This window comes from Carcharodon carcharias, chromosome 9 (assembly GCF_017639515.1).
Source record: "Carcharodon carcharias isolate sCarCar2 chromosome 9, sCarCar2.pri, whole genome shotgun sequence".
NCBI lineage: Eukaryota > Metazoa > Chordata > Chondrichthyes > Lamniformes > Lamnidae > Carcharodon > Carcharodon carcharias.
In genome coordinates this window covers 90,327,818-90,340,831 of record NC_054475.1, presented here as the reverse complement: position 1 = coordinate 90,340,831, position 13,014 = coordinate 90,327,818, and the positions used below count along the sequence as shown (strand labels likewise).

Sequence of the window (13,014 nt, the reverse complement as noted above, 5' to 3'; positions counted from 1 at the left end):
GAGTCCACAGGCTCGTCCTGTGACTTGGACTCAGCAGATCTTTGGCCTCGAGTAGTCCTCTGGGTGCCAGATACCTGGGAAGTCACTGCTGCTGCCTGCTGCGCATCATAAAGTGTGATGTGCTCACCCGATTGTGATCCTGAGGCTACTCTAATGCTAGGTCCCACCGAGGGGTGTGTCTCTGCACTGCTGAAGAGCGTGGGTGAGTGCTGTGACATGACTTCAAGGAGGGTGCCTTCAGAGGTTTCTTTGGGGCTTGATTGGAGGCCCTGGGTCGTGGACTCTATTGGCTGTTTGGCAGATGTGCCTGCGAAAGCAGGGAGAGATAATTAATGCATGGCAGTGGCCTGTGGAACAGGACACATCAGTCACAGCATGGTTGTCAGATGGACATTGCACTGCTGGATCCTCACTTGGCACATCATGCCGACCTCACCATCAGCACAGGAACAGTCCAGATCCTCACCGGCCAGCTGGGTGGCTCTGTTTTCAAAGTCAGGTATTCCTCCACTGATAAGTGACCTCTCCCTCTTGTTGTGCGCCAACTGGTCCTGCGTAAGTAGAGATGGAGAGAGTGTAAGAGTGACACCTGCCAGGGCCAGATGATCAGTAGGCCCGGCTTGTGCGGGTGGTGAGTGGTCCCATGGATGGGATGAGGACAGTGAAGGTGTGTATGAGAGAGTGAATGGTGATGTCCCTTAAACTGGCAGTGTGTGAGGGCCCTGTGGATGTGTGATGGGTTTGAGTGTGTGAGTTGAGAGTAATGGGAAGAGTGACTTATTCTGTTGGAACGAGAGAGACCATAAATCCTCTTCCGGCACTTGGTGGCTGCCCTCTTTTGCAGCGCGTTGGCGCTGACCACCGCTGCCACCACCTCCCAAGCCAGATTAGTGGTGTTTTGGCCAGAGCTGGGGTAGAGGACATCACGGCGAGCCTCACTACATCCAAAAGGCGTTTGAGGGACGCATCATTGAACCTGGGGACTTCAGTCTTCTTTTCTTTCAGGGCCATGTCTTCTTTGCAGCAGTTGTGAGCTGGAAGCACTGAGAGGTGTGCACGCGGTTGCACTTTAAATATGGTGCCCAACATGATGAAGCGACGAGAGAATGGTGTGGCAGGTGAATGAGAGACTGCCTGCCATTGAAATGGTGTGTTTCCTGGGAAAGCATAATTAATGTGGCGTGTTTGGGACAATTTAGGGGGGGGGGGGGGGCGGTTAGGAGCTTACCAGAAGGGGACTGCAGCATCTTTATGTTCTAACTCCCATGTAGGATTTGTTGCTGTCCATTGTTGGAATGCCATTGCTGAGGCCATTGCTATTCGCAGGCCTCAAACCATTGAAGATGATGGTATCCTCATACCTGATCCTTCTTCTCATATCCCACTTTCTCCTCATCCCACACTCCCTTCTAATTTACAAGCTGCTGATGGTATAAGCATACTTCCCCACCTCTGCCACTCTCAGCACCACAAACTTACTGTCCCTTTTTCAGATACCCATGAGTTGCAGCCTGGCCAGGCAGTGGAGGAACATCAAGAAGAGAGCAATGATGAAGACACATAATCATTAATTGATTTCAAACTCACAGCCAACAGCTCAGATATGAACACTACACATATTTTCAAGGAAAGATTAGAGGTGGGGTCTGCACATGGTTAGATACTGGGCGCAAGTGGGCTGCAGCCAGGATGGGGAGGGGCAGTGTTAGTTGCTAGCTCACCAAAGGGCGAGGTCACACATTAGTTTCACTGCTGAGGACTCAGATCAGGAGTTTGATGGATCAGCCTACAAAAGAAAGCTGATGGCTCTGCACACCTAAATGCTTGGTGCATTGGGAAACCTGCCAGAAAGCTTACAGTCAATGTCAAGGAGCATGAAAGAGTCAGCATCAACTTGGCACAGGGCTTTCCGCAAAGCTTGGAGGCTGTCATTTGCAGCATGCAAGTGGTGGCTAATTCTGTTCACACAGTCATGGACCCAACCATAGTGCAGCAACTAATAGCTAATGTCTCAGCTTCCACTGCAGCATAAGCAACTTCCAGCCAATATCTGTCTGCTGCAGTGGAAGCTTAGACTGCTGTCATGCAAGGCCAGCTTGCTGCCGTTCAAGCTGAGACTGCTGCCATCATGGCTGTGGGTTACAATGTATAGAGGGGCTTTTGGGATGTCCCAGCAGTCCTGCAGCATGTCTTCCAACATGTTACTAAAATTGCTGAGGTGCCACCCCAGAGGAATGGCAGTGGCTCCAGGGAGTATGAACCTGCTGTTCTCTCTCAGAAAGACAGCACTTATCCTCCCATTCTGCCAGTGCCCTTGCTGTTGCCTGTCAGCCAGCTGGCTCAGACTGCTGCTGTTTATGCTGCAATGGTTTGTCCGTGACCGGTCCTTTTAGGCCCAGAGCTGCTCGAAATCATCCTCCAAGACTAATTGCAGTCTTTCACTGAAAGTCAGCAGCCTTCTGCCAGCCACACCCCAGCCAATCAAGTAGCATTGTGTAGGAATACTTGGACAGGCAAAGGCAGGAAGGGAATGCACAAGCGTGATTAGTTGACTTTTGCATGCAAACTACCGTGATTTCATTTATGAATTTGGTTTGGAATGTTTATTTTGTGGTCACTTATATTTCAGCACTGTGGTCAAGTGATAGTTGTGATTAATGCCAGAGGGAAGTTAAGATGTGGGACTGTAAGTGAATGGGGAATTGTGGTTGCGGTTACTGGTATTGCACTCGGTTGAGTTCTTCACATACAGACCAGCCGGAAAGGACCTGTTTATGTTGTCTCCTCCCTTTGTACTTGTCATGGGTGCCATTTTGGAGCTCTAGGGCCAGTCCGAACATCCAATAAAATGGGTCCCACAAGCCCAATTTCTCACCCCAGATCTCTGCAGAGGTAAAATCCCTGATTTCCAGAAAATAAAATTTCAAAATATCTCCTTTGGTGACCCATTGGGATCAGGAGGAGATAACAGCTGCTGTAATATGTGGAGAAAAAGACTGAATGCAGTTGCTTAAAGGAAAACAAGCTAATAATTTTGATGAGACCGTTCTACCGTATAAGGAGAGCCACTGGAAATGTTTCTTCTCTTTGCAGAGGTACTGTGTATTTCCAGCATTATTCGTTTTCTTTTTGTTTTATATTATCCATCACACGCTGGATTTGTTGTTTTAAGGTTTGCCTAACTGGACCAACTGGCTACCAATAAGAGGAGATAAAATTTTCCTTCAGCCTGAGCACAAATTTTGTTCAGTAGAAATTTGCTTGAGGTTTCAAGAATGAAGGTTTGAATAATTAGAAAGGAACTAAAAACTAGAGAAAAGGACAAGCTTTTTTAAATCTTTTCCTCCGATCTGAGGAGTGTGGTGCCAGTTGTGTAACTGAAGCAGGCTAGGAAAATTGGGCCAAAGGAACTTTTCCTATTATTTTTCAAACACTGTAGCCATCACTATGAAAGTAGTATTATACTGAATTTGATCATTTCTTTCCCTCCCAAGATCGGTGTGGGAAATTGTGGAAGATATTAAAAAAGGAACTGCTGAAGGATATGGGGCTGAGGAATTGAATAAGCTGCTGAAACTACTGCCAGAAGCTGAAGAGGTAAACTTGTCAATTACGAGCACTATTGTAAGATGGATATCTCATGAATTTGGTTTATTGGAGTTTGTAAAACTCGAAACTAAAATCTATTTCTCCCAGTTTGTGTGCTCTAGTTGCAAGAATTTCTCTCATGGAGGACAGTAACATTGTGATAATGTTACTGGGCTAGTAATCCAGGGGTCTAGATGAATGCTTTGGTGATATGAATTCAAGTCCCCCCAAGGCTGGGGAATTTAAATTCAATTAATTAAAAAATCTGGAATAAGATTACAGTCTTTGTCATTAAAAACTATTTAGTTTATTAACGTCCTGAAGGGGAAGAAATCTGTCATCCTTAGTGATCTGACCTACATGCAATTCCTGATCATCAACAATGTGGTTGACTCTTAAATGCCCTTTGAAATGGCATAACCATTCAGTTGTATAAAACCGCTACAGAAAAAAAAGCACTGTGGTTGTGCATACACCACATGAACTTCAGCAGTTCAAGAAAGTGGCTCAGTACCAACTTCTCAAGGGCAGCTAAGAGTGGACAATAAACGCTGGCCTTGCTTGTGATGCTCAGATCCTAAGAACAAATAAAAAAAAAGCAACTTGCAATAATTGTGATCCTTCACATAATGTGCTTTAGCCCAACTCGAATAAGTACAACAGCTTGGCTTTTATTCTATTTTACTGCAGAATTATTAAAAGAACAAAAAATAGATTTCCCCTTGAAACTGTTTCTACCCCTCACTCTGTACATTGGATGTTATAGTCTGCACAATTGGATTTCACTTCGTAGTTGGATAATGTTCTGGATGTAATAATTCAGTTTCATTTTTTTAAATTTCTTGCCCTAAGTGGCAGTTGATTGGTTCAAGCCTTGTCATCAGATTGTGATTGGTATAGATGGAGAATTCAATGAGAAACCATTCTGGTGGCATTGAACTGTGGAGGCAGCATTTTAACGATCCCCAAATAGTGGGAACAGAGAGGGGGATGGGGCCAGTAAAATAGTGGGTGCCACATCAGGATGGCTCCTGATGCAATGCCACTGCCGGAGGATTTTCCTAGTGTTGGGTTGCAAAGCAGAGTGGCTGCCTGCTCTAATGAAGAGTGCAGCCGATTTGCATTCTTAAAGGCCCCTTTAAGGGCCGTTTTCAGAGGCAGATGGCATTTTACCAATGGTGGGGCAGCCCCGCATGCGGAGGCTGCCAATTCCATAGTTCACCCTTGCTCCCTGCAGCAGCCTTGTGGGCCATTGGAGCTGGAGGCCACAAGGCCCAAAGAGCGGGCCATGGGCAGAGCAGGTCACCTCCACTGCCCTACTGAGCCATCCTGAGGGACTTCCCCATTTCCCCTCCATCTTGAGGGGCTTACCACCCTTCACCCTGTAAATTTTAATTTTCAAATACTTCTTTGAGGGTGCTTCCATTTAGAGGTGCCCCTGAAATCTCCTGCCTGCCTCAGCAGCACCCATATCTCCCAGTGGTGCCGTTGGGACTTCAGAGCTGTCAGTCCTCAGATTGGGCTGGCAGCATCAGGAGCCCATTCACCATCCTTAATTGAATGGCTGGCCTGCAGGTGGCGCTTGTCCTGCTGCCAACAAGTGCGGACTTGGGACCTGCTTTTCGCACTGACATCAGGGTCCGTGGTAAAACTCAGCCCCTGGCTTTCAGGATAACCCTTGGGTTAACATTGTGATTGATATTTGTCAAAAAGGTTGCAGTAGATGGGATTTCATTCTTTTGTGAGATTCCACACTACATTTATCAGCTTTCTTCATATTGGCTACTTTCAGTGCTCATAAACTTCATTTCTCTTACAAGTGCAATTGTTTAAGACTAAAGTTTAGAAATTATTTTTGTTGCAATTTGTGTTATATTTCTACACTATTTTATCTGAGTTGTTATACGATGCAAAATAAATACCAATATTGCCAGCAGTAACCTCGAGGCTTAAATCACAATTTCTTCCGTGGCATTTGATGGGGGATATTTCTTTAAGTTCTTTGTAAACACTTCATTTATATCATTCGCAACTCCAACCAACAGCTATCACTTCTCACTTTTAATGTTCCCACCCTTACTTCATCTTTAAGTACAGACCTTTTTCAGTTTATTAACTCCTCTGATCATATTCCCTCTATTGTAAAACTACTTTGGGTTTCATTGCTCTTGCCAAGTATTTTTTTAACTGAACTGTTCTATGAAGCCCAAGGATGACTGAGACTTCGAAACTGCCCTCCATTTAGGATGATATTTCAGAATTCCTCTTCAACTCATGAACAGGAAAAAAAAACTTCCGATCTTATAGTCATCTCTAACTTCATTTCTCTCCCCTCTCTTTCTATTTCTCTCTCTTGTAACATTTTTGCCTTTCTCTTTTTTATCAATATCATCATGGTCATAGTAGCCTGTTCTTCTCTTGTTTCTGTTAAACCCCTAAAATGTTGTCCTCCATGATCTTCCTTCCATTTCTCTCACAGTGTTAAAATCAAGACTCATCTTACCTGTATCTTGTTCTTTCCCATGATCTTAAAAACTGAAAATCTAGCTCTTGCAGTCTTTCCTTATCCCTACAATTTATTGGTTTTGAAAGCACAGGTTTAATATTACCAAATTACTACTCTTGATTTGCCTTGACGTTGGCCAGAATTTTCTGGGATTTGGCAGTGAGTGTCATGGTGGATGGGAGGGACAATATGGCGAAAGAGCCAAAATTGGTTTCACACCGGCATGAAAGCACAGCGGGATCATTCAATGGTGCCTGCCGTGGCGGAACACCAATCCCACTGGAGCCTGGTGTGAACCTGCTTTGCATCTCACTAATGGAATGAAAAGGAAGGCCTGACTGGAATCGTCCCCACATGCAAGATTTACCATTACGCCGTTGGGAAAACACACTGGCCTCGAACACATCTGGACAAGTGTGATGTGGAGAAGTTCAGACTCACCATTAGTGCCTAGCTCAGATCGTGGACATCCTAGGAGCAGAAGATGCTGGGGCCCGCCAGCTACCGGACCCTGGAGGAACACATGCATCGCATACCAGGTGGATTGTCATGGACACGGCTCCACCACTAAACAGCTCTCGGAAGGTGGGAAGTGTCCATTGATGTCTCGGGTCTGTTTCGAAACATCACATTCTTGGCCATAGGCTGCTACGGATGATTGTGGGGGTAGGGGGGAGAGAAACGTCAAGTTGTGAGTGGGAGAAGAAGGTTTAGGTTGATTGGGTATACTGCGGTGGGATAGGGGGAGGTTGGGAGGGGTGGACGAAGGTGTTGAGGGGTGAGGTTAGTGGGGATACAAAGGTGCCAGGGGGTGAGGTTGGGAGGGGGAGGAGGGTGTAACGGGGGAGAAAGCTGCAGGTGGGGAGGTAGATGTAAGGGGGGAGGAAGGTATAAGGGAAGGAGTTCTGAGGAGGCAAAGTGTTCACAGTGGGGAAGGACTTCGGGGGAGGAAGGAATTTGGGGGGAGGAAGGATTCCAGGAGGAGAAAGAAGTTTGGGAGGGGGAAAGGATTCTCGAGGGAGGAAAGAGTCCAGGGGGAAGAAGGAGTTCAGCTTGCTGAAGGAGTCCAGAACGAGGAAGGAATAAGGGTGGTGGAGGGATTAATTGTGGAGGAGGGAATAAGTGGGGAGCAATGCCCAGGTTAATGTGCAAGGGTGGGGTCTGTAGAGTCAATGACTGCTTCCTAGAGAGTGAAGTGAGGGTGGGTGTGGTAAGAGGGAATGGTGAGTATGAGAGGGGGCAGAGTGAGCTAGTAGGGTAGGAGGGTAAGGGTGTGACAGTAGTGGTAGAAGGGATGGCAAGGGTGGTTGGTGAGGCCTTGGAGGCAGACATGGACCGTGGGGGTGGGAAGAGGAGGTCAATGTGGATGGGGGTGGGATTCTCAGGAAGGTAGGGAATGCGCACGTTGACCTGGACATCCTGGAAGGAAAAGGGTTCTGGTTGGTAGGTGACAGTGGAGAGGTGGAAGGTTATGCTGGGGGGGTCAACAGTGATGGGGAAAAGGTCATGGGTGACTCGGGAAGGGGAAAGGATGGAGGAACATATGAGAAACTTGACTACGACCATGTTTTTCAAATGGAAAGCGAGCAGAGCCTCGTGTTGGACGAGCATAGGTGCCGCATGGGAGTGCAGTCAGTGGGTGGGCAGAGATGCAGGTCAGCTCAGATAGACGACTGAAAGAGAACTCCAGCAGGCAGCAATGAAAATGCTCAGGACATTAAGATGGGTGTGATGGAGGAATGCTCGGCGTGAGTGGGAGAATGCTTGCACGAGGCTCCACAAGGCCTTGCTAAACACACACTTCCCCCTCCAGAATCACTTGTGGTCCGGCAGCATGCAGATGAACTGCTGGTGGGGGATATGCAAGGGGAAGACTCACGAGGACTGTAAATGAAGCTGAAAGACACCATTGCACATTATTCAGTGAAAGTGAATATATTTTCAAGTTATAAAGTGACAAAATGCATTCACACGTGCAACCACATGTGATCAGAAATTCTTAACTTTTTTAGGCTTCCCACTTCTTACAGGTGCTGCCCTGACAGCTGCAGGAGGGGTGGAGACAGCTTGTGCAATGGTTGACCCTGTTGCCTCTGATGACTTCGGCATGGGTCCTCTGGAGAGCCAAGGCCTTGTGGGACCCCGACCTGCTTTGGTTGATTTCCAGTGGGCCAGAGAGCAAGTAGAGGAGGTCACAGGCGAAGGGAGAGGACAGCCTTTGGGGTTCCTGAGTGGATGGCCCAGGGGTGTCCAGCTGCTGCACCTTCTCCCTTTGGGCGCCTGAGGGCCACAGCCTGACTCTTTGAGGGCAAAGAGCACCTGAAGGGACGTTGAGATTCCCTATTTCACTCTCACATTGCCACTGCAGGAATTCACCCATGGCTACTGTGATGGAGTGCAGGGCTGCATGCATCTCCGCTGTCTGCTGGACCAGGGTCTCCATGGCATCCGCCATTCTTCCCATGGAGACCTCCATATGTGCACATATGAGCACCACTTCATCAGAGAGTAAGCAGACACACACCTCTGCCTTGCATGCCACTCCGTTGAGGGCTTCCAACAGTTCTGCATAATGCTCCCTTGCCTACTGCTGACTCTCTGCGATAAGTTGGGAGGCCGAATTCAGAGGCTCGTCACCTGACTTGGACCTCACAAATGCATCTTCCCCAGCCGTCCTCTTAGTGCCGGGAAGCTCAGCTGAACCTGCCTCCTCATGATGTGGAGAATTGCCCATGCCGTAATCACCAGATTGTGAACCTGAGTCTGCTCTAGATCTAGGTCCCAACAAGTTGTGTCTCTCTGTGCTGGTGGAGGGTGTAGGTATGCGCTATGACAGGTCTTCTAGGCTGCTTATTTCTAGCTCTTCAATGGAGGAGGTGCCCGCTTGGCTGGAGGTGAGGACCTGGGTGGAGTTGAGGGACTGGCTGACTGAGGGTGTTGGTCGCTTGGCGGAACTCCCTGTGAACCAAAGTAGAGATAATTACTGCATGGCAGCAGAGTCAAAAGCAGGACAAAGAGCACTCACAGTTGCGTTGGGCGGGAAGGTGGTGGGATGGGAGACCGCCCTATTTTACGTGCCCCCCTTGCAGGAAACACACCCGTTGCGGGCACATAAAATTGAGCCCGTAGTAAACATCAGGTACCACATTCAAGGTACCATGCTGAGGTGAGCATTTAGATCACTAACTTTATTTGAATTTATTGTACTATTTCAGGTAAAACGCCTCAAAGAGTTTGAAGGAGACCAGAGTAAACTGTCTAAGGCAGACCTCTTTATGATGCTGTTGGTGAGAGTGCCAAGGTAGGATTATAACATTTTAGCAAATAATCCATTTTGTTAATGTTCATAAGGAATCAATTAGCATAAGGACTGTATCTGTTCAACTGTGAATTTATTGGAGCTTTTCAGTAGATTGCACTTGGAAGCCACACACAGGGCAGATTTACACTGAGAGAAAGAGCATGTACTACATTTACAAAATTGTGCAACCACCAGGTCCCATATGGTATATCACCCTCAGTTCTCTACTTGTGACTTTAGAACTGAGGGCTGCAGGCACAGAAACACATTAATTATAGCCCACTGTCAGATGTAACTGGGCCATCACCATTTCTTTGTGGCCAAAACCTACACTCCAGATAATACTGACAGGCAAGGGCAATTCTAAACTCCTCATTTACATCACAGACCACCTCATCTGGTGCCCCGGCATCATCGGCCTTTCTTACCCCTGCCCAACATCCACTCCGCAACACTGCCCTTTTATTCCCAAACCCAACCACCACTTGGCAACACTGTTGTTCCTGCCCCAGCTCCCTTTAGTTCTTGTTATAGGTTCAGCCTTTTCACAAAGACAAGATCTTGTGAAACTCCCGGGAGCAGGAAACAAGGTAAGCAGGGATACTTCATTGAGCGGGGGGTAAAATGTCAGTGTCCGGGTGGTGGAATCAAAGTTAGTTATGAAGTTGCTGGCAGATTGAGGGATGATCGTGCCTCCCGACAGCAAATGCTGGGAACCTCTTTTTAGTACAATGGCATGCCATGCATGCTCATTAAAGTAAATTTGCCAGATTAAGTCATACCTTTGGAATTAAGCATGCAGCAACGAGAACCATGTACCTTCAGATTCACAAGTGGTTAAAGGCGGCATGCAGTAGGCGGGGTAGTCTTCCTGGTAGATCTGGACTGAATAGGAGCTGCTTTTCATGTATGGGGAATTTTGTTGAACCAGTGGGGAGGAAGCATTGATGCACTGAGATCAGGTAGTGGCTGGAAAAGGAGGATGGGGCATGGCTGAGTGAGGGAGGAAGGGAGATGGCAGCCCCACAAAGGCATGTGTAAGACAGAAGAGGAAGCTGACTACATAGGGAAGATCAATATCTACAGATGGTAGGTCAAGCATGAATGTGGGATGATCAAGGGCTATGCAGGGAAGGTCAACGGTGAGGTCCTGAGATTGAGGGTAACAGAGGGCAGGTCAAGGATGATGAATGGCAGGTCAAGGGTAACGTGGGCAGTTCCAGTGTGCTGGGGGCTGACTGTTGGTGATCGGGGAAGCTCTAAGATGAATGATAGTTGGTCATGAGTGATATGGGGGTGGGTCAAAGGTCACTGAAGGCAGGGCAAGGGTGATGGAGGGAAGATCAAAGGTGCCTGAGGGAGGATACAGTGTGATTTCTTCCAGTTCCAGGGAACCAGGTGGCTGACAGATCTGAAGGGGGCAGGGGATGGTCACAGAAGATCTAGGGATTACAAACTCCTCACATACAGCCAGACTGATGCTGTTGGGTGGCAAGCAGTAGATGCCTGTCCAAGCGCAATTTAAATATGGCACTTGGATCTTCAGCCCTGTGAGGTAACAATGGAGCTGGTGACTTCCTGTCCATCCCCACTGTATGATTGGCTGAGGCCCTTGCGTCATTGACTGGCCGTATCATGATTGTGTATGGCCAGCTGCTCCACCTCCAAATGCAGGCACATCCAGTCCTGGCGCAGGGACCTTCAACGCAAGAAAATTCCACCCTATATCTTTTCTCAAACTTATGGTTTGAGAACAGTTTCAATGAGCAGACCATGTTCTTTATAAACTCTGCTGTGTAGGGATTAGCATAGCCTTGGTCTAATGACTAATCTGAATTACAATAAATCACTTTTCTAGTGAGTAATTAGAATGCTCACCATGTTTTCCTGTCACCCGAGAAGGCAGAATGTATTACTGAAACACAATGTAGGTCAAAATACTGTCAGGATTTATTTATTGTAAAATAGTACAAAGAAGTAGAAAGGTTGGATAGATGCTAGCCAGAACAATGAAATAAAGCTTACAACAAAGGCTGAATTATTAGTATTTAATTTACAAAATAAAAATAAACCTTGGATTAGGGTGACTGATTTGTTTAGACTGGTGTGCCTCATCCCTGACTGACTCATCTTTTTAGCACCATAACACGGTCCACACTGAAAAAACATTGCTACATTCCAAAATCAATGCCCATATGTGGTGGGAGCACAGATGATCTAGTCAATATTAGGATTAATATTTTCATTGCATGAAGTAAGCTAGTGGAAGACAACAAGCATCATATTAGTGTGATGAAAAGAAGCTGACACAACTCTTCTAGCAAACGGCTAAGGTTCTAAGTGTATGAACTTATGTCAATAACGTGATAGTGTCACTTTATTTAATTTTATAGGACAGCTCCAGCAGACACCCTTCAGGTGCAAAGTGCTGTTGTGTTTGTTGTATTAAATTGATCCCCAGCAATACTGATCTCCAGCAAAAAAAGCTCCAAAGTTGTGTGCAATACAATGGCTGTTCAATATTGTAGTGGATCCTTGGTTTAACACCAACTCCAGAGGATCGATGAGTCAGGTATCCCTACTGCAGCACTGGTTCATTGGTTATTATGAAATAAAATCACAGATTTAACAACAAAGACCGACAATGCACTGTTGCATTACTCACCTAATTGTTTCTCTCTGTGCATGTCTGGAAGGAAAAATTATGAATATGTTGCTGACCCTGGTGTTTGGAGGAAATCTTTATTTTGCTGTTTCTGATACATGGGAATAAATATGGTTTATTTTGCAGTTACTGCTTGCATTTGGAAGCCATGATTCTTAAGGATGAATTTGAGCCACAAATAAAATCGCTTCAGACATCTATTTGTATATTGATAAAGGCTGCACATGGTAAGATCCTGAAACTGAATCAGGGTATGCATTTCTGTGAATGTGAATACACATGCAGCTACATTCAGATCTTTATAATTAATTACTAACATTGTTTCCTAAATTCATGTTTAACCATTCACTAACTTTTTATGATTGTGTCATCTTGTATGCACAGAATTGAAGTACAACATTGAATGAAGCAACCCTACTGGTGTCTAACTCAGAGACAAAACCTAAAGTAAAACAAGGAAAATTCACAAATATTTAAAAGACTTGTAATTTATATCGCACTTTTCATGACCATATGATGTCCCAAAGTACTTGACAGCCAATGAAGTACCTTTGAAGTGTAGTCACTGCTATAAATTTTGCATCTCAGTTTGAAAATCAGTTTATCTTCCTTAACATTTTCATAACCCCAGGCAGAAGTCTTGCCCCACTAGACATGCCCCTCAATCACAAAGTCTGTAACAATGCATCTAAATTGTGAACAGGAATTCATACCTGCAATATTATTTGTATATTTGTTTTTTCTATGCGTGTAGCTGTTAGTGTACTGCAAGCTGTGCATGTGTGAGAGACAGTTCTGAATGTGCATAAAGCCTTCGCTGTCTTGCAGAACTACGGAACTGTGATGAGTTGCATAATATCTTGAGGCTGGTGTTGAAAGCTGGAAACCACATGAATGCTGTAAGTACTTTGAACTGAGTAAATGTACCAGCACAATATTTATGATCATCCTTTA

General features: G+C 46.0%; 1 protein-coding gene across 3 annotated transcripts in view; it reads left to right on the top strand.

The window, feature by feature from the left end:
• The window catches only part of fhdc2 (FH2 domain containing 2), an 83,400-nt gene that overhangs the window by 27,192 nt on the left and 43,194 nt on the right, over window positions 1-13,014 (top strand). For all 3 annotated transcript variants that reach the window (XM_041194677.1, XM_041194676.1, XM_041194678.1), the window contains 4 exons: window positions 3,495-3,597; window positions 9,310-9,395; window positions 12,187-12,287; window positions 12,889-12,959. In XM_041194677.1, the coding sequence (XP_041050611.1) occupies window positions 3,495-3,597; window positions 9,310-9,395; window positions 12,187-12,287; window positions 12,889-12,959 (361 nt within the window). The remainder of the gene's footprint in view (window positions 1-3,494; window positions 3,598-9,309; window positions 9,396-12,186; window positions 12,288-12,888; window positions 12,960-13,014) is intronic.